Source organism: Ornithodoros turicata, chromosome 6 (genome assembly GCF_037126465.1).
Source record: "Ornithodoros turicata isolate Travis chromosome 6, ASM3712646v1, whole genome shotgun sequence".
Taxonomy (NCBI): Eukaryota; Metazoa; Arthropoda; class Arachnida; order Ixodida; family Argasidae; genus Ornithodoros; species Ornithodoros turicata.
This window is the reverse complement of record NC_088206.1, coordinates 63,375,499-63,401,918: the sequence shown is the minus strand read 5'-3', so window position 1 is coordinate 63,401,918 and position 26,420 is coordinate 63,375,499. Positions and strand designations below refer to the sequence as shown.

At 45.3% G+C, this 26,420-nt stretch overlaps 2 protein-coding genes and 1 long non-coding RNA gene across 6 annotated transcripts in view; 2 read left to right on the top strand and 1 right to left on the bottom strand.

Moving 5' to 3' along the window:
- The window catches only part of LOC135396985 (WD repeat-containing protein 43-like), a 9,760-nt gene extending 2,580 nt beyond the window's left edge, over window positions 1-7,180 (top strand). Inside the window, exons 8-17 of the mRNA XM_064628260.1 lie at window positions 287-464; window positions 554-643; window positions 1,560-1,661; window positions 2,618-2,755; window positions 2,906-3,024; window positions 3,803-3,866; window positions 3,943-4,056; window positions 4,681-4,747; window positions 4,810-4,856; window positions 6,321-7,180. Coding sequence (XP_064484330.1) covers window positions 287-464; window positions 554-643; window positions 1,560-1,661; window positions 2,618-2,755; window positions 2,906-3,024; window positions 3,803-3,866; window positions 3,943-4,056; window positions 4,681-4,747; window positions 4,810-4,856; window positions 6,321-6,455 — 1,054 coding nt within the window. The 3' untranslated portion in view covers window positions 6,456-7,180. The remainder of the gene's footprint in view (window positions 1-286; window positions 465-553; window positions 644-1,559; window positions 1,662-2,617; window positions 2,756-2,905; window positions 3,025-3,802; window positions 3,867-3,942; window positions 4,057-4,680; window positions 4,748-4,809; window positions 4,857-6,320) is intronic.
- Window positions 858-17,239, bottom strand: LOC135396997 (uncharacterized). The gene is made up of 2 exons (XR_010423570.1): window positions 17,027-17,239; window positions 858-1,075 (listed from the first exon to the last, which is right to left on the bottom strand). It is a non-coding gene; the product is annotated as an uncharacterized LOC135396997 (long non-coding RNA).
- LOC135396988 (equilibrative nucleoside transporter 1-like) lies at window positions 9,153-26,420 on the top strand. 4 transcript variants are annotated; one of them, XM_064628265.1, is made up of 15 exons: window positions 9,153-9,261; window positions 15,448-15,564; window positions 17,140-17,184; window positions 18,675-18,756; window positions 20,248-20,399; window positions 20,455-20,549; window positions 20,655-20,705; window positions 21,031-21,116; window positions 21,207-21,353; window positions 21,449-21,482; window positions 23,802-23,869; window positions 23,921-24,035; window positions 24,094-24,179; window positions 25,113-25,312; window positions 25,368-26,420. In XM_064628265.1, the coding sequence occupies exons 3-15, from the start codon at window positions 17,156-17,158 to the stop codon at window positions 25,477-25,479; spliced, it is 1,257 nt and encodes a 418-aa protein (XP_064484335.1). In that variant the 5' UTR covers window positions 9,153-9,261; window positions 15,448-15,564; window positions 17,140-17,155; the 3' UTR covers window positions 25,480-26,420. The 4 variants fall into 4 exon arrangements, with proteins under 4 accessions (XP_064484335.1, XP_064484334.1, XP_064484333.1 ...); XM_064628263.1 differs by lacking the exon at window positions 9,153-9,261 and adding an exon at window positions 12,710-12,754; XM_064628264.1 differs by lacking the exon at window positions 15,448-15,564 and having other exon boundaries at window positions 9,160-9,261.

Here is a 26,420-nt window from a genome sequence, read left to right as displayed (position 1 = left end):
AGCAGTGCGCAGGAGGACAACGCTTGAGTGGGTTGCATCAGAAATTCACGTGGAACCGGATGTCCTCCCACCTCGTTTTACCCTGTTTTACATCTGAAATAAGACCCGATTTTTTTCCCCTCCACTTCTTTCAAAATGCATCAAACCCAATAACGCAAGAGTGTCTTTGCGTAGAGTGCTTGCACGTTGGACAGGTTACCTTAACAGCAACCTCGTGTCTTACAGTTGCCTTCTGTCCAAATGTTGGATTTGTCACTGATGTTTCTCATTCATACTGGTTTTGCAGGAAGTGCAAAACACCGGTGCAGCCGAAGTTCACTGTACAGATTGCATCTGACACAAGGAACGGCCAGTCTGAGAGGCCCCAGTCCTTGCCCATTCTGGCAGCACATCTCGTGCCGGACGACCCCGGCTCGGTGTTGCTCTGCTACGGGACCTTCCTGCGGCCTTCGTTCGAACGACTCGTACGTTGCAGAATTTTCTTTTCTGAACTGAAGCCGTTCGGGCGCCATCTTGGATAAGACATTAGCTCACAAAGTGCTTACGGTTCCAGAGTATCACAGACAATTTCCAGACACAGACGTGGTTAGTGCGGCAACTCCAGTCACAGTCCACATCGAAACAGGAGGTGGAATCATCTGTGGTGAGTTTCTGCACGCTTGCTTTAAACACAGGTCTATCAGTTAGGGGATTGATCTTCGTAAGGGAATTCGTAAATTGAAGGTTGGCTCTATCTCGCCGCTGTTATGTTGCAATCCATATGTGTTGCACTGCATCCTCGCAAAATATTGTTTCTTTATCAAGATCTTGTTGTATCTTATCTTATAAGATCAATCTTTGTTATATATTGTTAGAAGTATCAGGAAATTGCTTTTATAGTTTTCGCAAGTAGGACATCATAAGGTGTGCAACCTGTCAGGTAAGCCCTAAAGTCTGGCGACGTTGCTTTTTTGAAGGCCGATTTCCATCTGCTCACCACAGCAGTTGGCAGAATTCTAACGTTGGGCAAAGAGGAGAAACGGTCACGCTGTTGCTAGGAGAAAGACGCTTGCTTCCGACTGACGCCACTTTTTCTCTGGAAGAAATTCAAAACTATGAGTTTTGCTGCTGCTTTAAAAAAATTGTGGAAGTGCATAATGTCTTTGAGCGAGGTTGATTTATAATAGCAAGTAAATGAAATGCCATAGTGGCACTTCGAACGACAAATAATACCCCATTTATTGGTCAAGCTACTGGAACCCCGCTTACGAAAGTTAAAATATTGGCGGATGAAATCCTCAGCTGTAGCCTTAACATTGTCACGAGATAACTTCTTTTCCATCAGTTGTTCTCGCATGTCACATATATAGTTCATATGTATAGTTTCATTACAGATGAGGCGTTGTGCATGTGGTGCAGCACCAACGGAATACCCATATACGTAACATTTCACAGAATTGCACTGGGTGTGATACCTGAAGCCCTAAAAGGAAGATGTTTTCGTGTGCAGTGTGTTCCGTCAGACACCCCTTTTCGTCACATCGGGGCACCGCTTACATTTGTCGATGCTCTTTGTTCAGGTGAAGCAGCCACAGATTTCCAGCAAAGATGTCAAGAGCTTAGCCCCGGGGCATATGACACCCAGTGTGTCAACTGTCAAGACCAAGACTCCGGTTAGCAAGGTGAGATGCCATCTTGGGACGTTATCCCCTTATTTGGGAGATGGATCACTGAGTTTGCTGCCCATGCACGCTGAGAGGGGGGGAAACTGTGGAGCTGCGCAGACAGTTGACCTACTAGCTGCGTTCTTTTCGCCATAAAAAGTACTGCCCCGTTTTACCCTTTTTACCAAAGGTCCAACGGAAATGACGAAAAAGTTGCCTGATTGGTGCAGCCATTCCCCCCTGAAAAGAATGTGAGAGTGCAGATAGTGAATGTAGTTCATCGTGCTGCCTGTCAGTGGACCCGGTTGAATGCATTGCCAAAGTTGCCATGCTATCGGTCTTTAATTTTGATTCAGAAGACGCAATGTTGTCCATTGTTGAAGAACTGCAGATAAGGCACGTCATGAATGGATGCGGCAACGACAGCACTGTTCCAAACTGCTTGATCCGAATACGAGTGCATGTTTTGTTTGCCACCTTGGCTCGTGAAAGAATTTTCAGCAATGTCTGACGATGTGCTCTTGAGTGACAGCAAATGCTATGACAATCAAACTGCTGCCAAAATTTTGTGCAGCCAGGAACTGCACGAACTATGCGATGAACAGTGACGTTGCTGAGAAGGCTTTCATTGTTTTGCGACACGCTTCACACACGTTGTAACACGCCTTCGGCCACATTCGGCATTCTCGACAATAGCTTTCCAATTTTAGCCAAAATGTGCGTGCGTCTTCGACCGCCATGTTACTGGGCCTTTTTTCTGCTTGACTTGCTCAATCAACAGTGCAACAGTTTCACAGTTTGGTCTAGAAATGGAGCAAGTGGCACCTTGAAATGAATGCAAATGTGCAGGGGTGCCGGTTGCACTCTCCGAAGGGAATGCAAATATGCTGCCCTCTTGCACTTAGTGCAAGGAGTGCAAGCAGAAAGAACGCAGCTACTGTTGTCGTATTTTGCAATGTTACGTTGACACGCAGCTTCCTATGGAGGAGAGGCTGAAAGTCCTGGACTCTGAAGAATGGGAAGAAAAGGACGAAAGGGAACCACCTCGCGCGGACAACCTCTGTCAGCTGCTGAGTCAGGGATTGCAGAGTGACGACGATCGCTTGCTCAGTGTAAGTAGCACGTCAAGTAACAGTTACTGACCATAATTGTCTCGTAATTTGTTGTAACGCCGGTCACGCGGGTAGTGCTACTGTTTTTTATTGTCTGTGATGGTCGCTGCAGGAGTCAACAACATTTTAACTTTCCCATCTTTTTTCCAGAGCGTGCTCGATAGGTCGGATGAAACACTGATCAGGAACACAGTGCGTAGGCTACCCATCACAAGTGTGCTGGCCTTGCTCAGAGAACTGCACAAGCGTATGCATCGAAGGGGGGCAAGGTAGGTGGCTTCTGAAAAGACGTCCTTCTGGCTAGATTTCTGACAGTTGTGTGACATTGCCTACTGTCCTTTGCTAGTTGTAGTGTACTGTAGACCTATTATTTCACGCCCCCAAAATTTGGTGGATTGTGCACTGTCAATATATTCGCGAATGCCTCTGAACTCTCCAAATCGCCGATAATACTGCATCCGATGAAAACACAGATTGTTTACCTTCATTTGTTGGAAGCATATCGAAGCACCAGTGAATAAGGTACAGGACAGGAAACGAGGGACAGGGACGACAACGCGTCTTTTTTGCAGCTTGCCCTCGAAGAATATCCCCGGTCATCAGGAAGTACAAATACCATCCCAGGGCATGGAGCTCCATGTTTGTCTCAGTTGTCTAGTTGACTGGACAACGCCCCTTTGTACCTTTTCCGAAATTTTGGGAACCCGAAAAATTAGTGTGCTGCTAAATTCGCGAATATCATGAAAGTTAAGGGGGCGCGAAATAATAGGCTTCTACAGTATTTTGCAAGTCCCTCTACTGAGCTAAAAAAAATATGTTATGAAGCATAGAAATTAGGATTGCTAGCCTTGGGACACACTTTCACACAAAAAGTAAAAGTGCAGCATGCAACCTTGGTGCGCAAGAGTGCATTCAATCTTGCGGTTCAGAGAAGCTCCTTCACTTTGCTGTTAGTCCGTGACGTCACGTCGTCAATTTGGAAGCCACTCCTGTATTTTTGAAGTTTGTACTGATGTCATTCACAATGTTCCACTTCTTCTTTGTTAGGGTGTCCACGTACATGAAATGGATAAAGACCATCATAGTTGTTCATACTTCCTTCCTCACAACCGTAAGTGGATGGGCATCATTTTTGTTGCGGAAGCATGAGACTGGAAAACTGAAGTAACCCCAAACTTCCAATTTAGTGCAAGGAGGCAACGACGCTGCTCAATCCACTTGTGGAGCTGTTGGAAGCCAGGACAGAGGTGTTTGACAAGCTGTGCCGGCTACGGGGTCGGTTAGATCTCATCATGTCCCAGGTGAGATTCTACCCCTCTTCTAATGTAGAGAAATGCTGGAGCCTGAAATCCTCTGGTTTACTCGATAATTCCCTGAATTTCACTCTGTGCACTTTTGTTCTTCGGCCAATTCATTATTAATGAAGTTGTACGTGGCATCACCTTTGGCAGTGTTACTCAATTTCTTCCCTGTCATCTGGGTACTCAACGACAACGCATCATTAAGTCAAACAACTGGTTTTTCTTCATTTCAAGTATTCGCAGTACATGATTCTCCTCATGTGGTATGCAACACAATGTTCCCCATAGTTTACGCATTTGTCGTGACAAGTTTTCAGCTCTTTATATCCCACTCTGAAAAATATATTTTTAAAATGAGTTCTTGTACTGTTGGGGACACGGTTAACTAAAATCGCATGTCAGTACTTCGCCGTCCCATCTTACCTCTGTTGCACTTGAAAGTGTTGTGCCAGTATTGTATTTGAAGGTGGACCATGTGCTGCACGTGTTTATTACTCGAAAGAAATAGTCTTGCAACACCTGGCGATTTGAGATGAGATAAACCACAGAGTGCTGACTTTAGACGGTCGTGTCCCCTATAGTACGTGATAAGAAGTGTGCTAAAGAGTGTCCACACCATTCCAGGTGACAGGTAGGAATGAGGACAGCCTACAAGAGTTGCCATCACAACCACTTTGTGTTCTTCAAGAAGGTGAGTCATTTGTGCTCTCCTTACAATCTAGGGATCTGGCCCTAACTTCCCTTTCATTCCAGAGTCGTCTGATGAAGAGATGGAGGGCTCTGAAGACTCTGAAGATGAGGTAAGGATTTCTCTTCAGTGGCATCATTCGTATTCAATGCATGGCTTTCACCCGCTGCAGTCAATACGCCAGGCCTCGCCTAGCTTAGAAGTGTTCCAGCCCCCGTTCCAGTCACGTTTCGGCAGTCGCTAGACACTCTACTCCAATAGAGTTATAAAATTGCCCCCTTTATATAGGTTTAATTATCTCTTTGGTATGCACAATGTAGTTTCTCTTTCAATGAGCTCATTAGTACCTGGCCAGAGCGAGCGTAAAACAGATAAGGATGCATAAACACAAACATCCAGGTCCACTTCCCGACTGTTAGGCCCCCTTGTTCAATAAATGACTCGTCTGGATTCCAGGACGGGTATTTTCACTCTGAGGACGCAACCCGTACAGGTTCTGAAACATCTGTTTGAGATTGTTTCTAACCTGCTAATATGCTAGTGTGGATAAACATGGACAGTAATTTGGACCGTGTTCTTAAAAATATTCCTGGCCACAAAGGGTTACATGTAGTAGATCACACCTACATTTGGGGAAAAAGGTGAATTTTTCCTTTAATTTATGCGCTATATGCTACATGTGCCTATCCTTTTTTGCTTTTGAAATGATGTATGAGCTGCTCCAATATGGCGGGCATGTCCGAGTGATTTATCCCGATCCCACAGTCGGAAGGCAAAATGTTGGGTCCACTCATCCTACTGATGAACTACGGCGAGATTGCAGGAAGTCTCACTGACTCACTGGCCGGTATTTTGGAGGAGGTGCAGGGAAAATCCCTGCAGTACCGTCCATTTTATCACCATACCATCGTCCAAATGCAGTTTGCGGCGCAAACTGAACAATAGCACGGCAGTAACTTTTGGCAGCACTGATGGTGTGGTGAAAGCCACGTGGTAGGCAGAAACCAATCGCCACAGTCCCAGAGAGGCACTGCGCCAGATGTTTGCGAACGAAAAAACTGGATGCGCAAATTACACATTTCTCTCTCTCTCTCTTTTTTTTTTTGCTAAGCTAGGGGTGTGCAAATTACACAAGTAAATACGGTAGCCATTTTGTAGAACGGGCAAAACAGGACTATCAAGACAGAGATGCTGGTCATTGCTGGTCATTACATTGCATGCATTACTAATGCTCATTAATTTGATCTAACTGGCTACGTATCTCCGATATCCAAAACATTTTTGGGAATGTATATTCGACAAGCTCTTGACCTTTGATGACTTCTTTTCATGCCGATCTCTAGAGACTGGCCAGTTCAACTTTTTTAAGATCCCCATTATTTAATTTTCTTAATGTATTAATGCATGTTTAGTACCTTACCTCCCCACAGTCTGCCATAAAACAAACATTTCCCATGGTCTGTACTTGCTTGGAATCCATAACGACTGGAATGTTACTTACCGTACACAAAATTCTACTCCCCAATACTACTTTTGTACACCTTGCTTAATATTCTCTGCTGCGCTACCATTTCAGGATATGTGGGGTCTTTCCAATAATAAGAAAGGGCAAGAGGAGGAGGAAGAAGACATGGATAGCTCAAGTCAGGGAGAGGAGGATACAGATGAGGAGAGGCAGGAGGATGAGGACAAGGATTCTGTGGATGCATAGCAACACAAAGGGGGCAAATGAGTGCCTTGGCTGGGCAGACATAGAGGAAACGTCAAACGTGCAGAGAAGTGGACATTGAGTTGGACCTCAATCCCCGTGTGGTCTTGCGGAAACGTGATCCAGAGTGCTTTCCTCTATGCAGAGTTCGGGAACCTGTGTTTGACGTAACGTGATGTGCTACCAGGGCAGATCGTGCTTCGTACACGGGCCTCCCTTCCAGAGTACTCCTTGTAATGGTTATGATAGTTAAAATAGCCACCTGATGGTTACAAGTAGTGATTGGGTAAATTTGTTGACCGACCAGCAAAGCAAAGCCTTTTCTATGTTTACCTTAAAACGTTTGCGTGAGATTCAAGCGATGGGAGGTTACTGCATGTTTGAAATATTTCTGCTTTGTATGTAGTTGTACACCGACAGTGTGATTTCATATTTACACTTCATGTTTTATGTAGATATTTTTTCGCAACAGCAGTGGTGGGTGCCAAGTCATTTTGTTTACTTTCGTCATCCGCATTTTTTCTCTCAATTTTCCATGCTCCGCAAAAGGACTTTTTGTGGCACTCTGGATTTCGTTTCAAACGCGTGTCATGCTGGCCAAGGCTGTATGCTGCCATATTGTAGGCAATTGGAGGTGTTCGATGCCATAAAGTTGTACAGAACAGCATTGCAATTGTAAAGAGGTGGAGCAGAAAGCATGTAAACAGTAAAATGGTCATTTTACATGATATCTGACTTTGGTGTCGTTACTGCTCATGAAGTCTGGCTTGTGTGCTTCTGCAGTGTGTCGTAAATGGCGTACACAACAGTTGGTACAGTTTGAGGCAGAATGTTAAAACAGTATTCAGATTCCCATTTATGTTCCTAGTTCACCATGTACATTGTGCATGTAACTAACATTAGGTATAGTTATGAGGTGGACACCTTGAACACTAAGTGTAAGATGAAGTGGGCTGCTTTCATAAGTAATTTGAGATAAAAGGGTAGGTAAGGCTGGCTGCAATGTCTCTGACAGTAAATGTGAACGGTTGTCAAAATGCAGAGATGATGTGCTGAGCAGGGATGGCTCAAACTATTTCTAGGTGAAAACTGTTTCACTGAATCATGCACTTGCATCACAACAAGGCCAAATGGGGGTGGAAATAGTAGTCTGAAAAATTTTCGTTTTGAAGGGATGGTAGCATCCGGAATCTCATCTAGGAAACCGATACCACTATGTTCGGCATCGACCGACGATCTACGTGGCTAATCGTTTCGTCCGAAAAGTGCATGGATTTTATACATAAACGAATTTTAAAGATCAGCGCTGCTTCCGTAGCTGGAGAAATTCCGGGCGCGTGACGTCACTCTCTAACCGGAGGAGTGAGAGGGCGGCGCTCAGAGGAGAAAGACAACGTCGAGGCGCCCGTGCGGCGAAGGCGTTCCTTTTCTCAGGGCCGTGCTCTGAATGGTAGTGTAGGGAAGGATGTTTTCGCTTTTTTTTCATAGAGGGAATTTCGGCATACTCTCAACATCCGGCGTCTTCTTTCGTCATGCATTCCATCGAATAACGTCAACTACGCCAATGTTTCGCGCGGGTTTACACGAAGAATAAAATAACACTATTGCTTCGAGATGGACTGGCATGTGCAGTAGACACTTCCACTCTTTATATATATACATATATATATATATATATACACACAGAAGAAATAAGTTCGCACAGAGCACCACCAAAGGAAACTACACCAAAGGCATATTTCGAGATGACTTCATTTAATTCATTTAGAAATTACATATGCACGACAGCCCAGTCAGTTGCCTTAGAGCCCAGTGCAGTGCTTTGCACTGGGCTTTCAGTGGTGAGTTAGCACACCCTAACGGGAGGAATCACGTGCTACGTGACCTTCTGACGCCATCCGCTTAAACGTTGCCTGCCTGCGTACTGCTGACGATGGCCCAATAAGGCCGAAACAGCTGTCCAGCACTGGCATGGCGACGTTTGAGCACTTACAAATATATATATACGTATATATTCTCTCTTTTTCTCTCTAAGTTAAAGGGCCCGAAGCGTTTTTGGGTAGCAGAGTTTTTTATTTGACTGTGAGTGGTAAGCTACGTGAAAGCTATATCAAATGCAAAATCTTCCGCAGAGCAACGAACGCAAAACGAACGGCATGTTCAGATCCGGTTTCAGTTCCTCAACGTAACAACTTACTACACCTTGGCGGACGTCGGAAGGATGTGCGACCGTGAAAGGAGATTGAAGACTGTTTTGAGATATATGGCGAAACGTAATTGGAATCAGCGGTTTGATTACTTTTGGTCTTTTGTCGAGACTGGGATCAAATGTAGATATTCCGTAACTCCCTCTTTATGTTTATACATAGTGGACTGTCCAAATCGAATGCTTTGCAAGCGCGTTGGGTTGACCCACAGCAGACGACAGCCGAATCTACCGTGTAGTGGCGTAGCGGTCGTCGTCTGAATCGAAACCGAAACCTGTCTCAATAGCACGAATTTCGAACTTTTGTACACAGATGATACGACATCGATTCCAAGGAGTGGGAAATAAACACGTATTTCATTCATGTCGCAAGTTTGAATGCGCTGGGCATCAGCGCCGCATCTGCGCAAGGTGGTGGCGTATGGGTGACGTATATTTGTGTATTAATTTCTCTCCTCTTTATGAGAGAAGGCCATGGGAATCAGTAGAGCACAGCTGATACCGGCATTCTGTGAAACAGTAGGCACATACCGACAACGGCGGCGACATGGAACTTAACTACATCGCTGAGGCACATCAGCAACCAATAAACAAGAAATGTTGGTAAGTTAGGTTTACTCACCAAGAAAATTAACCGTTTATGTGTAATTGTCTCTATAATGTCTTGGGATGGCCCGGCTCTACCATACGTTCATGAGAAATTGTCAATGAATGAACCAAGGATATTCGAAAAGCGTGAAAAGCTTTATACGTTGTTTAGGAGAGCACTGAACGGTTAACTCACTTCCCTTTGTCATTCCTGTCCCTCCATCACACTTCTCAGCATTTTCTATCTGCACATTCCCGTCTTCTGTCCATTCTTTCTTCTGTCTTGTGTGTGTCCTTTCTGTTTCATGTCTTGTTCGTTTGTGTGTAAGAGCGCAATCACATCCAATCATCCGTGAACTGCTCCGAGTAGCGATTTATGCAAGATCTGAAAATTTGTGGGGTCTTTCTCTAACTAAAACATATACTCAGATTAATACATACACAGGATTATATAATTGAGCGGGGGAGGTCAGTAACTTTCTTCTTAATTGTCTCTCTTTTAAAGTGTGCTCTGTAAAAACGACTGCGGCCTCAACAACTGATTGGGTCTGGTATAGCTTTCAATGACACTCGCAACCAGTCCTGGATCTAGAGGGGGTGTCCGGAGATCCTGACCCCCTCCTCAGTTTCTGTCTTCACATAGTGCTCAATTTACCCTAGGTAGAGTATGTAGCATGTTATGCCCCAAGGTTGGACACCGCTCAGAAAAATTATCGATCCGCCACTGCTCGGTACTCTCAAGACATATCAACTGACCGCGTTCGAGGGGAAATCGCCTATTGGCCTTTTCTGTATCAAAGTTTGCTTTGTTTATCCCGTTGACTTTGAGTGTTCACCCATTTTCAATGTTACCCCCAAGATGACCTTCGCACGAGAGAAGGCGGTTCTCCAGCTGCGTTTATGGGCTCGTTAACGCAGCTGCGATGGGTCTGATATATGTTTCGCCATTCCGCACAGATTTGGTCTCGGCGAATCTGTGCACACGTCGTGTCGACGCTCGAATGTCATCCTAACTCACTTATAAATTAACCGAGAAGTACAGCGTGTATGCAAATTGTCGGAGACAACGGCGACAGGATAACTCAATGGACGGGCCTTGAAATAAGCGGGAAATGGCCTCTTGGCCCGTAACACCCTCTTTCACTCTCTCAGATCTGTCGGTGGTGTGAGACACGTGGGACGCGGCGAAATGGGCAATAAGAAGGTATCAATATGAAGGAGGTGAATGAGGCATTGGAAGGAACGCGAAATATGTGTGGTCATGCGTATTATGACGTATTTTTTGCCGTTTCCTATTTTATTTGTTGTAGGAGCCGGGTGTCTTCGCTTTCATCACAATACGTTTGCACTTCCGGGGTCTTGTCACAAGGTTTATATAAAAGTTAAAACTGTGACTAGTTTTAACCAGGGATCGGAACAGAAACTGAACCCTAACCGAAAACTGGTAAAAGCCCGTATGTTTCGCTGAACCGGAACTGAACCGAGCCAAAAATATTATTTTTCTAGCGTTGAACCGAACCGGAACTGAATTTAAGCGGTTACCGGTTCGCGAAACGGTTCAGACGTAATGTGCGTTGTGAGAGATCGGAACTACGGTTTACCACGCGATTTACACAGCGCATCGAGCCGCGTTGCTAAACAAATTCGAAACCGAAACTGAACAAAAGAAAACTGCAACCGAAGTGCGCGAGGTATTTCCTCCTTCATTCAGTTGTGTTAGTTTCGAGGTCGTCCTTTTGGCGGTTATAAGCTTCCTTGTACGCTATTTTTGTGGTCCAGGGACCCTGAGTTGACATTTTAGGCTGTGAAAATATATAAAAAATGTATGTACCTATATAAAAAAAATGTATACGATGAGCAACGAATTTGTATACGGTATTTGTATACGAATTTGTATACGGTGAACAACTGCTGTGTTGGTAACCAACAACAAAAGTACATTTGTCATGCTTGTGCATTTGTCATACATTCGTTTGTGCTCTCATGGTAATCGTGCTCAAAATTCGCTTTCCTAACTGAACCGGTTCGAACCGATATTTTGCGCTGCTGCGGAGCTGAACCTGAACCGAACCAATATGCCTGAACCTGAACCCGAACCGAAAAAAATACCGGTTCCGATCCCTGCTTTTTAGCAGGGCCGTGCCGAACGTTGCTCACCTCGCCGCCCCACGCTCTGTCGTGTGTATACCTGCCCTGTTTCAAAAAGGATTCAGCAAACTTGAACAATTCCCGGATAAGTGAATCCTGGGCACGAATGACAGCCCAATCTCCTGCCTCCCGCAATTTCTCTTGTTCCTTGCATAGCGTCGTATAGATCGTAGTCTTTCCGACATCAACGGCGAGGGCTTCCTTGGTACATGTTTCAAGTCTAGAATTACGTTCGCGTGATTTGAACAACCGACACTCGCATATAGAGACACTTTTGTGCACAGTAGAAACCAGATTCCTCCTGCGCTTCTCAAGAGCTGTCTGCCCTGCCGGTGACTGACCTCTGAGCAACAAGTGGCCATAGGGTGCAGAACAGAATGCAGGAGGCGACGCCCCTCGGGGGCAATATGCAGAGGATTCATTCAGACCGTTGATAGTTTTCCTTATAAGGGAATTGGAACGACAATTGTTGTGGAACATTGTTTACCGTACCCCTGGCTTCCCGCCAATGGACAACTGACATTCTCCCCCCCATCTATGCCGACAGGAGTTGATCCAACGCTCGCTTTTCGCATGCCAGGAATCACCCCTCGTCAAGACGCTGCATTAATTCATCGAATGCGACTCGATGTGGCTTTTACAGCTGAATGGCGTTACCGCTAGAGTCATGTTGGCTCTCTCAGATGCTGTCACTGCAGTGCTCTAGAAGATCGAGTCCACATTCTTCTTCATTGCCCACATTACCATGCCTTCTGTGAGGCAACTGTGCCTATGAGCGGCATACAGACGTGGACAGATGGAGAGAGGACAGCATGAATGAGTGGGAGAACAGGGAGGGTTAGTATGCATCCTGGGCCGACTTCGAGGGAACTGGACATTTGTCTGGAAAGTCTTCGGAAAACACAGATGCCGCCAGCATTCGAACCCGTGTCACCTCCCAGTCTCGGCGTGGAAAGCGATCGTCCTAACCACTACGATTAGGATGATTGGTTGGGAACCGCTGGTTCCCTCTATAGGTACCAGAAGTGCCCAAAAAGGAAATAAAGAAAAGAATAGTCTCGATTATTGGTTTCCATAGCAATAAATTACCCTCCATCCTCAACTTTCTTCTGCACCAAAATATGGCAACGCTCAACTGATCTTAATCCAGACAATATAGCGGTTGCCTAGCCACCTTGAAATTATATAGTCTGCGATTATTCGCTATACGTTGTTGTCTCTGCTGCCAATCACAAGACGGAGACGGTTGCGTCAGAGACTGAAGACCGCAATTAGAGCCAGATAATAGCGGCAAACATTCTTCCGGAGTTTCCCTATATGAGCGTCACAGTATACGGCTGCAATCATATACCATGTTTCGGTGAGCTCCCTGTTACTATTTTGAAAAAGAAATTGTCGTATCAGCTGTGTTCGATTTATATCAGTGCGCCTTTATTGAGTCTCCAAATGCATCTTGTAGTTATGGGTTGAAAAACCGATGAAAAACGAGCAAAAAATGGTTTTCAGCGACTCGTTTGGATACATCCAGAGTCATCCCAGCTCTAAGCAAGCCCCTAGTGGTTCTAAGAGGTTCTGGATGCCTCCAGAGTCTTCCCAAAAAGGCTGAAAACGGGGTTTTCGGTGCTTCGTAAAAAGAAAGAAAGAAAGAACAAAAACGCTGTGAGAAATCGGTAATTTTCGGTAGCAGTATTTTAAACGTGAAGACGCTCGGTGAAGATCGATGAGGATTTCCTATATGCATACAGTGAATGCGACACTTTATTTACATTTCTTTGTTAAAGTACCTATTGCTGGAGCTTGTTTATTATAAATTGCCTTGCACATATCGAGGGGGTGGGGGATTTGACAATAAGTATAGAAGAAAGAGTAAATGAATGATTTCTTCTAGAAGTTACATTTATCAACAGATAATTTGAAGTGCCCATTCCAGTTATTATCGGTGCATAATTTTCTTCGCCGCCCACGTAAAAAATTTACCGGCGTAGGTTAAGCTTAGCTTGGGTTGCTTTTCGGTTAGAGAAAATCGGAAACCCAACTTATAATTATGTTAAAAAGCGATAAAAACCGGGCTGTTTGGTGGTACATCCTAAAAGCGATAAAACCCCGGTGCAGGGGACACAAAGAGACAACACAGACGAAGCACTGACTGACAAACAACTTTAATGGCAGGGACACATCTTAAATATACGTACGACTGATGGAACATAGAGCTTCGAGAGGAAAGGGGTATGGTAAGCTGGGGGAACACTTAAGAACCTGTTCCTAGTGCGAGCCGCTGTTCAAAAACACAAAAGTGTTGTTTAAAAGTCATAAGTTAGGTGTTCTTCTTTATAAGGAAGCCTTGTTGATAAAACAGGCTGGAGATAGTTGCATTAGCGTGCCTTCCGTGTTGGTAACGGATACAATCGAGCAGTTCATTGATAACTAACGCGAATTCTGTTCCGGGGGGGCGTTTACTTGGTGCCTTGTTTGCGTAATAGCTTTTTGATAACTTTGTGATAATTTTGTGATTACAGCATGACGGCCTTGGCTGCCACTAGGGGGTCGGGTGTGCAGTTGGTATATTTAAGATGTGTCCCTGCCATTAAAGTTGTTTGTCAGTCAGTGCTTCGTCTGTATTGTCTCTTTGTGTCCCCTGCACCGGGGTTTTATCGCTTTTAGGTTATAATTATGGGCGTGTGATTTGTCGACGCGTCTAGCCCATATGTGCCCCGTGGTTAACAAGGTCAAATGGAAGAGTGGCATTGTGATTACAGATATAACGGGGTCCAAACGTAGATTTTACGAGTTAATGTGTCCTTGCGGCAGAAGATAAAGCTCTCTTTTTGCCACTCGTACAGCATACCTTATGCCGTGTCAGCTTTAGATGCGCGTTATTATCCGCGTAATAATAAAACCCCATGTCTACTTTATTCGCGTCATTCCCGAGCCCATTTCCACCGACCGAAAGCTCCACCGTAGCTTACGGGGCTCTCCAGCATTTTACGGTATTCCCCAATCTCTTGAATTGTAACGCGGTTCGATGGCAGTAGGAAGTTTTCCACATTAGTGACAGATAAGGTTCAAGTGGCCATAAACATCTGAGGCACGATAAAACAGGACAAAGTGAGGGTAATAAACAAAAACAGTGTCTTCGTTGCACGAAGCGTTACTGATTATGAATTTATGATTATGATAAAATAAACAAAAAGAGAACACATGCCTTTTCAAATAACTGAGTCCAAAACATGAATTGCAACAAACCCAAATCGCCACCGTTTTCCATAAACTTGTACGGACTTATCGTTCGCCGTGGGGTGAGAGAGGGGGCGGCCGCCCCGTGCGCCTTCCCAAGAGGGGCGCCGTGCGGCAGGTTTCCTGGAAGTTCACAAGGTTGGGTAAAAAAGCGAGGGCAAAGGCATTTTCACTGTTGGAATTAGAGCAGAATATTTCCAATTCATTTTCCACCGTGTAAGGTTTGGCGTAGAATTTGTGTCTTCCCCATCGTTTATGTGGCCTGCGTATAAGAAATTTAATATACGCTTTGGAGTTCGGTTAAATTTATTAAATTTGTGCAATTAATATAATTGTTAGTCATTATTTTAAAATATCGATTAATTTACTAATTAAATCGAATTAAACGTATACGAAGGTGAGTAAATTCAACTATCAATAAAATATACTAAGCAAAAGTAAATTCTACGCCAAACATATGGTGGACTTCTCCAACGAAGAAATCCCTCCAAATTTTTCCCGTAAGCTTGTGTGTATGCACGTAAAAGGGGGAGGGGGCAATAGAAATCGATCACAGAGCCTCATTTTACATAGTCTTCATAATTTTGATGATACTCTCCGCTTATGACATGGATCCATCATATGTGCACCGCAAAACCGTTAAAGACTCAAAATGCAGGCTAACTCCTGCAACAAGTGACTCCGAGCCAGAGAAAAGAACCCAGACAAGCACAGTTGCATAAGTACATGGGGCATGTCTTGCATACTTTCGAGTGTACAGAATGAAGTAGCGTTAAGATGTAGATAGGAACAAAAGAGGTAAAGAAGAAATGTTTTCAGATCGAAAGAAGATTTACGCAACGGAGCGACGGAAACAGAGCTGATAAAGCTCAGGCCGGAACGGATCGGCGATGTAGTCATCATTCAACCTCTCGCGTCCAGTCAACAGATCCAAGGGTATGAAACACAGACGAATTGAGAGAGTGATTGAGTCTGTTAAACTACAGTCGTGATCCGACTGCTACGTGATCTAAGTCCTGCATTCTCCAGCCCTTTCATGTATGGACAGTTGAGGAAGTGTGAAGTAACGGCGAACTCTATGAACGCTGTATAGACTATAGGTCGGCGCGATCATGATCGCGGCAGCCTTGCCAGTGCTTTGTGATCGCACTCATGATCGCGATCATCAGGCTTTGATAAGGCATTGCGATCATGATTGCGCCGACCTATGGTATCCCAAGCAGCACAATATACCGAAAGTCGAGTGCAATGGGGGTGGACGGGTAGGTGGAAGGCCTTGAACAGACTCGTGAAACTAAAGAACATTGATAAGACACATACTGTCCACCCCTATTGCACTCGACTTTCGGTACATTGTGCTGCCTGGGATAGACATCCAAAACTGTACCATCTGTATCACTACTGAACACGCAGTTAACCACTCCTCAAGGAGATATCAGTCGAGATACTTCGCGTTAAAAACGTAATTAATTTGAGTGTGCTTCAGTTTCATTATCGCCTCAATAACAAAAGTCTTTCTTTACCAGCCATCTCTGGTGGTGAACTGTACACGGGCAGGTCAATATGACAGGAGTGAATCATGCACTTATTTATCTTTATAATTTACGTCCATTCGTATCGTATACGCGCGTCTGGTGACGATGCAATCCCCCATCAGTTTCACTATCTTTCCTGTATTTCTCTTTCATCCTGCTTTTGCTTCTGTCACAAGCGAAAGAGCGAACATCACTTTGAATTGAGATCAATTTGAATAGAGAGGACAAATACATACAAAGCCTCAAATTGCCTAAGAAATTAACCATAGTAATAGAGCCCTGGTCCGGTAATCCAGAAGATGTGGGTTCGAGTCCTACAGCTGGCTAACCTTTTCAGTGACTTCCATCTTTCATGGTTCATTTCTTAGGCAATTTGAGGCTTTGTATGTATTTGTCCTCTCTATGTTGTTCCAGCCTCAGAACATCAGTTCTCTCATGAAAATCCTGCGCTCTGACGGGGCTGTGGAAATACTCTACTTCCAACCTCTCTCTATTCTCTCCTACTAATACAGTGAACACTCGTTAATATGACCCCCGATAATCTGACATACGCGCTTTACGACCATACTACTGGGGAACAATGCAGTGAAACCTATGCAAGTCTCCTCCCGTTAATATGACAACTCCTCATTATGACCAAAATTTTCGGGAACGACCATGGTCATAATAACGAGAGTTCACTGTACTCTACTACTACTAAATACTCTACTACCTCTACTTCCGCCGACGTCGCGTCGGACGTCGCCAAGTGAGAACTGGCCCTAAAGGACTATATGCAATATGTAATCCACCCGTTATCGGCCTTCGCGTTGTACCCACATACCCATTGTTTGTAGTGATATCAGGATAAACGTGTGACATACCTCGACTCTTGCGTTGCCGCACAAACTGCATATTTATGACCGTATAAGTGTCTTTCGGTGCGTGGTAGCAGTTGAATCTCTGAATCTCTTTGACTAATTTTCGTGATTCTCAGCACCCCACTCCCAGCCATGCCGGCGCCGCCAGCGATTCGTGATCCGTAAGTACAAAAAATCCTCTCGACAATCTTTGACTTTGGCTACTCGCGATAAACGCGCTTGAGCTCCGACCGCGGAGAAAGGGAGGGCTTTATAATTTTGATAATATCCGCAATTTTAATATAATTTTAGCAGAGTCTTTAATAAGCTCAGATCGGTTGCACATATCGTATGTGATAATCTAAACTAATGAAACTCAGCTGCGTGCAGGCAAAGGATGCCAGTGAGGATAACGTTCTGAATCACGGAGCTTCCTCTGACACTGATGACATCTCCCGCACGGGAAACGAAACGTTTGATGAAGCTTGTGACCATTTGGGAATGCATTCTAAGAAGAAAGGAGATTGGAGAATAATTACAGCTCCTATAGTTCCCCAGATTGCGATTCCTTCCCATATATTTTTGGTCTCCCTCCAGCACGGGAAATAGTCCGCAGACTAAAAGTAAAAATAAATATAATAAATAATGTAAATATGCGCTCTGTGGGAATTTGATGGAACAACGCAATATAATTAAGCAATTTTCTGCCTCAGAGCAAGAAATTGTTTGTGATTCTTTCTCGGCAAGTTGTGCTTTATGCGTGTCACAAGATTTTATAACTTGGCATATCAGTTTATCTCAAAAGTATTTTCATTTATGCACATAGATTATGTGCATGGGACTGTGAGGACAAAAAGGACAAAAGTTACTCAGTTTTTTTTTTTTAGAACGTGCAAGCTTGTATACTGGAGGACGTATAGTAGGTGTTATCTAACACTTGCCATTTGGTTCGACTTTGTTCCAATATGTGGTGATAATTACGATACCTCTTGCCCCTGTCCTTTTTATCTCTTTGAGTCTGTCATACCATGAGCAAGAACGAGAGAGAAAGACAGAAAAAAGGACAGTCGGAAGTAGAATGTAGAGTGGAATACGTTTCACCTAACATGTTAAAAATCCTATTGAAAAATCCAGTTGTCTGAAAATCGTAGGGTAAACGCCACTTATACCGGGGAAGCTTTTGCAATGACTTCCGAGCACTTTTATCAAGTTTAAGTCGCGAGAAATTGAATTTTCTGAATTGGGCTCCGAAATTTGCCAAGTCAACCTCCTGTTCTTTTCTTTTCTTTTGCCAGAAACTGGAAAGCATGTCGGATTTATCCCATTTTATTGCGAAATATATTCCCTACTAGAATAGTGAAAGCTGAAAAGACTAAAAATGCGTAAACAGTCGTTTTGAGTCGCGCAAATTGTGAAAACGGTGATCCGCCTCTTCTTTTTTCCTCCTCACTGTTGTTTCAGATAACTTTGCGTAGTAATCATGCTGCTGTTATCACCAGAATTAAGCGAAAGCACGGAAAGCACGGAGGGGGACACAGGTCCGCATCGCTTCTTTAAGGGATCTGTGCGCGGCCGACAATTTGCGTGCCTTGAGATACGATGGTTTTCGCATTTCTTTTTCATCTATTGCCCGATATAAGCTAAAATGAAACTGTAACTATCAAACTTTCAGGTTCAACTTTGTGTTCATCACCATGTTCCTGTTCGGCATCGCTTCCCTCCTGCCGTGGAATTTCTTCATCACTGCCGATGACGTACGTCGCTTACTATTTCGTCCGGAATTACCGCGTTAAATGTCTTTCCCGCATTGCTGCTGTTTGGACCGTAGTACAGGCGCGAAACCCAACCGCGTTAGCGCCGCGAAGCAACTGTGGTTATGAGCGACGTACAGACGAGGACAGAAGGAGAGAGGACAGCAGGAAGGAGACAGGAGGCACTGGCGTAGCCAAAAAAAAAAAAAGGGGGGGGGGAGTCTGTGAGTTCAAACCCCGGAGTTCTCCGGCAATGGTACCTTTGTACCTTTGTAGTGCATTTGGGAGAGGGAAACGAGGGGAAATCCTCCTCTCCCGTGTAAAGTCCCCACAGAACACCTCCCGGAATATTTTTATGGCTACGTCGTTGACAGGAGGATAGTATGTGTCCTGGGTTGACTTCAGGGGGAACTGTGCCGACATTCGCCTGGAAAGTCTGCCGGAAAATCCAGGAAAAGTCTCGGACAGCACAGCCGGCGAGGGGATTCGAGCCCGCTTCGCCTCCTAGTCTCGCGACGCGGAAAGCGATCATCCCAACGACTAGAAATGTCCTTTTCCTCGTTCGGAATGAATGTATAGTCACGCCTCAACATTGCGTTTCGTGATCGGTCTCCACCCCTGACGTCATGGGGGAGAGCTAGGGCAACATCATCTAGTGTCGATAACGTTGTCTGACCGTGTATTCACACGAGCGACATTCTCACGGAAGATTCTATTGGAAGAAAAAGCGAAAACACTGCTCACGGAGTCGAAGCTCCGCTCCGTGTTATGTTGAGCATTCACGGTGCCGGAATATCGGGAGTGGCGTACTCCGCAATTAGCAGACGACACTTAGCAGTTGACACCGTCAGCGTCTTTTCCTATCGTCGTCTGCTAAGTGCGCAGTACGTCACTTCAGATATTCTGGCACTGTGTGAATGCTCAACATAACACGGGACGGAACTTCCGCTCCGTGGGCAGTGTTTTCGCTTTTTCTTCTACAAGAATATTCCGTGAGGATGCCGCTCGTATGAATACACAGTGCCTCGGGATTTTCGTTTCTATCATGGCTCGCACCCAGCTAGCGTGTAGTTTGTGTCTTCTTCACTGTCTATTACCGTGTATTCACACGAGCGACATTCCCCGCAGAAGCGGAAGACGCGAAAAACGACATAGCTTTCTCAGCGCGAGCGCTCAACGTCCAGTGTTCACGTACACTGCTAACCGTAGGGAATATCCTGCGACACAGCCACAAGATATTCCGTAGCAGACGACAGGAATGACGCTGACGGTGTCGTCTGCTAAGCGCGCAGTACGCCACTCCCGATATTCGGCAGCGTGTGAATGCTCAACATAACACAGGACGGAACTTCGTCTCTGTGAGCAGTGTTTTCGCTTTTTCTTCCACTAGAATCTTCCGTGTGGATGTCGCTCGTGTGAACACACAGTTATAGTATCATTCTTCGTGCACGTACATTACCGGGACCTTCAAAAATACTTTCTGCTTTCACGCAGTACTGGAAGTACAAGTTCCGCAACGTTTCAGCAAATGAGAGTGTCGTGACAGGAAAGACAGAACTTCAAGCTGTGTTTCCCAGCTACTTGGCCATAGCGAGCAAAGTACCTTATATCTTTTCCTTGGCACTCAACACGTACCTTAGCCGGAGGTACTTGCTTTACATCCACGTAAAGAACGATCAACCTATAACCCTATTTCTCCAGAGTGCAGCCAGCGCGCAGGATTGGTTGGCCCCTATTTGGATGCGCTGTACTGTTCGTAGTGACGGCTGTCTTGGTCAAGATAAATACTGACTCACGTAAGCATTATGTTACGCATTATCTGTCTTGGTGCCATAAAACACAATTTACTAGTCATTTAAACAGCAATGTACGTTTGTTTAGCCACATGTTTCCTTTTGCAGATCAAATGGAATTTCTGGGAGGGACATTAGCCATTGTAGTACTAATAAACTGTAAGTACACAGTTCTCTGTTTAGGGTTTCTGGCAGGTTCCCAAACAATGTGTTCGGTGGGGGGTTTAATATGCACAGTGAGGAACGTGGTTTTCAAACTCCTGCGCAGTGAAAGGAGCGTATCCCTAGTTCCAACAGGTAGCAGACCAGAGCGGCAGACGACACGTGACGTGTGAGAACTGTCATTGGGTGGCCATTGAGTCTCCGCGTCATCTGCTTTGTCTCGGGCGGTTTCTGCTTCTCTAAATGAGCACGCACAGCAAAGATGGAAACATTGACAGTTTAATGTTCGCTTCCCACTAAAGTCTGTTTCATCCTCGATCAGTATGTTCTGGCTTCCTGCAAGGCGGAGGTACGGGTTTGGCAGGATGCTTTCCTGTGAGGTACATGGCAGCAAACGTCTACGGACAGGTCAGTTTTGTGTGCTTCACGTGATGCGAAATAAAATGGTTTTCCGAAGCGTTTTAACCAATGGCTTTTGTTTCATATTTTTCACGAAAGGCTGTGGGCGGCGTGTTTGCTACGGTAGCGCAGATATTGTGCTTGATGAGTGACGTATCTCCCACGACGAGTGCCTTGCTCTATTTCATTTTGGCCGTCCTAACACTTATCTTAACCCAGGTCTGCTTTGGAGTGCTCCTGAAAACTGTAAGCGTCTTTTCTCTCTCTCACTCTCTCTTAGCACAATTTTCCAACCATTGTTCACGTTCCATTCATTGTTGGTGTACTTCTTCCACGCACAGCATTTCTACAAGTACTACATTGGCACGCAGACAGGTGAGAGACAGGCTGCGCGACAAACCCACTGATCTCTATGTATAAAGGCTGGATAGCGCATGGGAGAGGGGCTCGTGGGGAAGAGGCGTGCATTCGGGCCGCCATGTTGGAGGGCCCACTGGCGCCGGCTGCTCCCATAGGAAACAATAGGAAGCGATTTGATTTGGAGTATTTATTGCGGTTTAAACTGGCACGACATGCCCTTTGGTTTAAAGGACATTTTAAAAAATACGGGCAGCCCCGCTTGAACTAAATGCAGACGACAGAATGCGTTGGGCCCACCAATATGGCGGCCGGTGACCACGCTGTGGAACACCCTATGCGCGATCTAGCCTATACTATAGAGATCAGTGGGCAAACCGCAGCGCAATCTCATTCGCATGCATGTAAATGGACTAGGGATGGGCCAACCGAATCCGCGAATCCTGGAATCCTAAGCAGGGATTGGAGATTCGGGAATCCGAATCCCAGTGCTCAAAACGGCGAATCGAATCTTTCGATCCCACTAACCACGTGTTTGTTCGTTTGTTTCTAAAATTGGGGCCTCCTATAAGTCCGCCAAAAGCTTGATTGGCCTAAAAATGATCACACCCCCATCGACAGTATCGTCAGAAGGACTCTTCAGCAAATCGGGTGTCATAGCTGATAAAAAAAACGCAGCAGAAACGGGTGAGAATGCTTATGTTTTTGAACAAAAATATTCATTAACGCAAAACTTGCAGCGGTGTTTTCTTGTTTGTTTGCTTACATTGCTCTGGACTGAGAGAGTTCAGGCAGGAACTCTTACATTACAAGCGAGTAAAATTGTCTTGCTTTTGATTGTTTCTTAGTTCTATGGAAATTCTGAGTCGCTTATTTATTGCCTGTAGTCAATGAACGCGTGTTAAATAAATTACATTGAAGAAATATATGGGCATGTTTTCTCCCGGGAGTGAACCATTATTTAATTTGTCTTTCATTAAACAAAGATATCAATTTCTGCTTTAAAACACTTTTCAGTAGAAGTGTTTTCTTTTTTCTTGCTTTCTAAACTCTGTTATAAGAAAGGATTCGAAAGATTCGAGATTCGTGGATTCGCAGAACTATCCTCGGATTCGGATGCGGATTCGGAAAATTCCGGGTTCGTCCCATCTCTAAAATGGACTAAGATAATTCTGGAAGCGAAATAGTGGAACGCGAGGGAACACGGCAAGTTTAACGGACTTCTTTTATGATTCGCCCTTCAAACATCAATTTTGTTTTCTCGGGTGGTGCGTTCCCCGATTTTACAAATGGCTGTAATCCAGTCAGTTTGAAATTCCCGCGCAGATAGACGTGTGCGGGACGTGACGTCAGTTTGACGACACTGTAACGTCACGAGGGCGTTCCCTTGGAGCCAGGCTTTGGTTTTTCCTGCTGCAGAATGCTTTATTGCGTCGCGCTCTAGAGGATAAGATGTGTGAGACGATGTTGACATGCGACCATTTGAGCTGTCTGAGGCTTCTAATAGACATCTCCCTATTTGTAAACAAATGACGTCATAGTGTTCGACAGCGCCACCAATTTGGTAGAGTTGAACTATACGCTGGGGCGCACAAGGTCGCGCCCGAAAGCCACGGTCTTGAGGGGATTACGATGGTCTCTGAACGGGACGCGACCTTCGGTCCTACTTTTCTTTCAATAGGAGGCAGCGAACAAGTGCCCATAGACCCTTCCCTGTTTGTAAACAAATGACGTCATAGTGTTCGCCAGCGCCACCAATTTGGTAGAGTTGAACTACCCTTGAAGCTAGGCGGAAACAAGGTCGCGCCCGAAAGCCGCGGTCTTGAGGGGATTACGATGGTCCATGAAAGGGAGACCTTCGGTCCTACTTTTCTTTCAATAGGAGGCAGCGAACAATTGGCCATTTGTGGAACCCAGCCCTCTCCCTCCGATTTGTGTCGGTTTCAGTCTGTCTACCAACGTCATGATGACGTTTCTCGGGTAGAGGTCTATTCTATAACAACAGGATCGCAAAATGTTCCTTTGAATAAACGGGGAAATGTTTGTAGGTGTAGCTTGACCACATTGCACGTCTGAAATGCAAGGAAACCTACGTCAAGAACTCTTCTGCTCGCATAGTTGAATTAAAAACGACGTGAAATGAGAGATTTAATTAAAGTTCACTGACAACATCCAGCCGAGCGGTTTTCATGTGCGAGTGCTCGGATGCTATCGCTTCATTCACGGGAAATTACCAGTCTTTCACACCATTCACCAACTTTATTTTGCCTCTAAGCTAGGACTTCAAGCTAGCTTTAGAAAATACTTCACAGCCTCAACGCAGTATGTTTGTTCCAGTGTCGTATGTGGACTTCGCTAATAATTGTACAAAAGAGAAAACATCATTGTGGCACATCTTCAAAGGGGTAAGGAAGCCCGTCACTCATCCCTGACGAACTAACGGATTCTTAACGCAGGGCTGGATGTTTTTCACCTCTATCGTACTCATTTTCTGGGTCACCCTTTCCATCTTCCCCACCATCATGGTTCTAGTCGTCTCCACACACGCAGACAATGGTTCAACTATCACCAGTAAGTTGCACGCGAGTCAAATATGCACCATGTCGCCAGCGCACACTTCCTTTTTCAGACAAATTCTTCATACCACTATCGTGCTTCATGATGTTCAATATAAGTGATCTCATTGGAAGATTCATCTGTGCCTATCTACCGATGGTAAGTCGATAAAACAATTTCCGAGACAATGACGATCAAGAAGTGACGCTTCCGTCGGGGATCTTCCCAACAACCCCCCGTTCCCGGGGGACCCTGTAACACAAACAACAAAATAAAATCCAAAAATCCGTAAAAGCCAACAGATACAGATGTTACCCCTCCTTACAAAAGTCGACCCCCCCCCCCTAGTTCTCGCACGCACACAAGAAGAGAATCAGGCGCATATTCCTGGTCTCTGTTACAACGAAGTCCAGATATAACGATGGTTTCGGAAAATGTCAATGATGCATGACGCTGAGCCCGAGTGGTGCTGCTGACGTCGCTCTGTGACGTGGAGAGTCCCCCGCAAGTAGCACTGTGCCGTGTCCCTAGCAAACGAATTTGCAGTGAGGAATGAGACCTCGCGCAGAGACTTGGTGACGTCTCGCCAGAAGACCAGAGTGGGCTTCCACGTTTGCGCAGCACCACTCTTGGCTGCTTTTTCAGGGTGATGACGTAAATTTAATCGCGCACAACGAAAAAAGGCAACGAAAAGCAGGATAGGCTGCCTGATAAATTAAGCGCAGCTTCGCGCAACGCGCTTCCTTCTTCCTTTCAATGCCTTATGACGGAGGACGTACTAGTTAATCTAATAAAACATACGGGTTTCAGGAAAAGCCAACGGCAGATGAAAAAAAAAAAATAATAAAAAGTTCAATACCGCCGAACAAAGCCGATAATAAGAAATCACAAAGGCGACACATGTGGTGGCGTATATCATCAGAGGAGTAGCGATAGCACCACTTGCAGTCGAAAACAAACGGTCTACCACCGTTGTTATGGCAAAAGTGTCAAAATCGTACAAAAAGCACGTCGCAACGCGAAAAGTGGAATCGCTCTAAACGGACTCCCACTCATTATTGTGTTGTTACAACTGAACACTGATTTTTGCAGAGCGCCACTTGGAAGAAAACAATATTAGTCAGTTGCTTGGCGAGGGTCGTCTTCGTACCCCTTTTCCTGCTGTGCAACGCCCACCCGCGGCAGCATCTTCCAGTCCTGTTCAATAGTGACCTCGCATACGTCATTTTCATGTGCCTCTTCGGGCTCTCTAATGGTTATCTCACCAGCATTACGCTTACATACAGCTCAAAGTGAGTACCAGATATTCGTACGCACAATCCACGTTCATCTCCATTCAACATGCAGGTCTGCCACGCCAGAAAATCAAGAAACTGCCGGATCTATGGCAGCTGTCTTCTTGGGCTTAGGACTCATGCTAGGTTCTGTGTCTTCTTACGCCACGGTCAAGCTTCTCTAAATTCGCCGTAATCTTGTGTGCATGTCAAGTTTCCAGTTGGTCTGTGGAACCATCTCAGCAAACCTTGGGACTGTTTGGGACACGGTTGTCTAAAATCGCCAGCCCGTGGCGGAGCGATCCCCTATGCTCAACTGCTCTCCCTAGCAGACGACGCAGATTCTGCTATGGTTCTCTCCCCCAACGGGTGTCGGTGCGTTCCTCCCCTCGGAGACTGTATTAGTATAATGTATAGCACGACCTACTAGATTATAACGACCATGTCATAAGCACCTCTTCCCTGCGCCGCATTTAGAAGCTAGCGGTGGCGCTACTCATCGGCCCGGTTATTGCTTACTCAATTTCTGCAATACTTTGTACTTCAACGTACCTTAGTATTTTTGCATAAGCCGTGGATGTCTCACGGGGGATGCTTCTTTCTAAAGTTCATTATCATCATCATTCTACGCCTTTTCATAGGAGATATTGCTGTCGTCTGCTACGGCAGTCATGCGTCCGCTTCTGCGCGTTCAGAATTCAAATTTCCATTGTCCAGTCATGATGTAGCTGTCGCGGGCCGATGAGTGGCGCCCCTAGCGGATCGTGCGGTCGGGACGGGCTCCTCATAGGGGTTGCCGATTATGACATGGTCGTTATAATCTAGGAGGTCGCGGTGTATAGTTCCTTCGAGCGCGACATCGCCAATAGGGGACTGCTCGGCAACGGGCTGGAGATTTTAGACAACCGTGTCCCAAACAGTACCTACGTAGTACTTCATTCGGAGTCTCACGCTGTCCCGACCCAAATTAAGCATGCATTTCGAACCCGATTATTTCGAATGTCTCGCTTAGCTAGTACGAAGGGCGAGCCAGTAAATGCACATGCGTCAAATCCTGCTCATGTCTTTCTCTCTCTCCCTCATTTGTACAAAATTAAAGGACTACCAAGGTCGTCATCCCCATCAA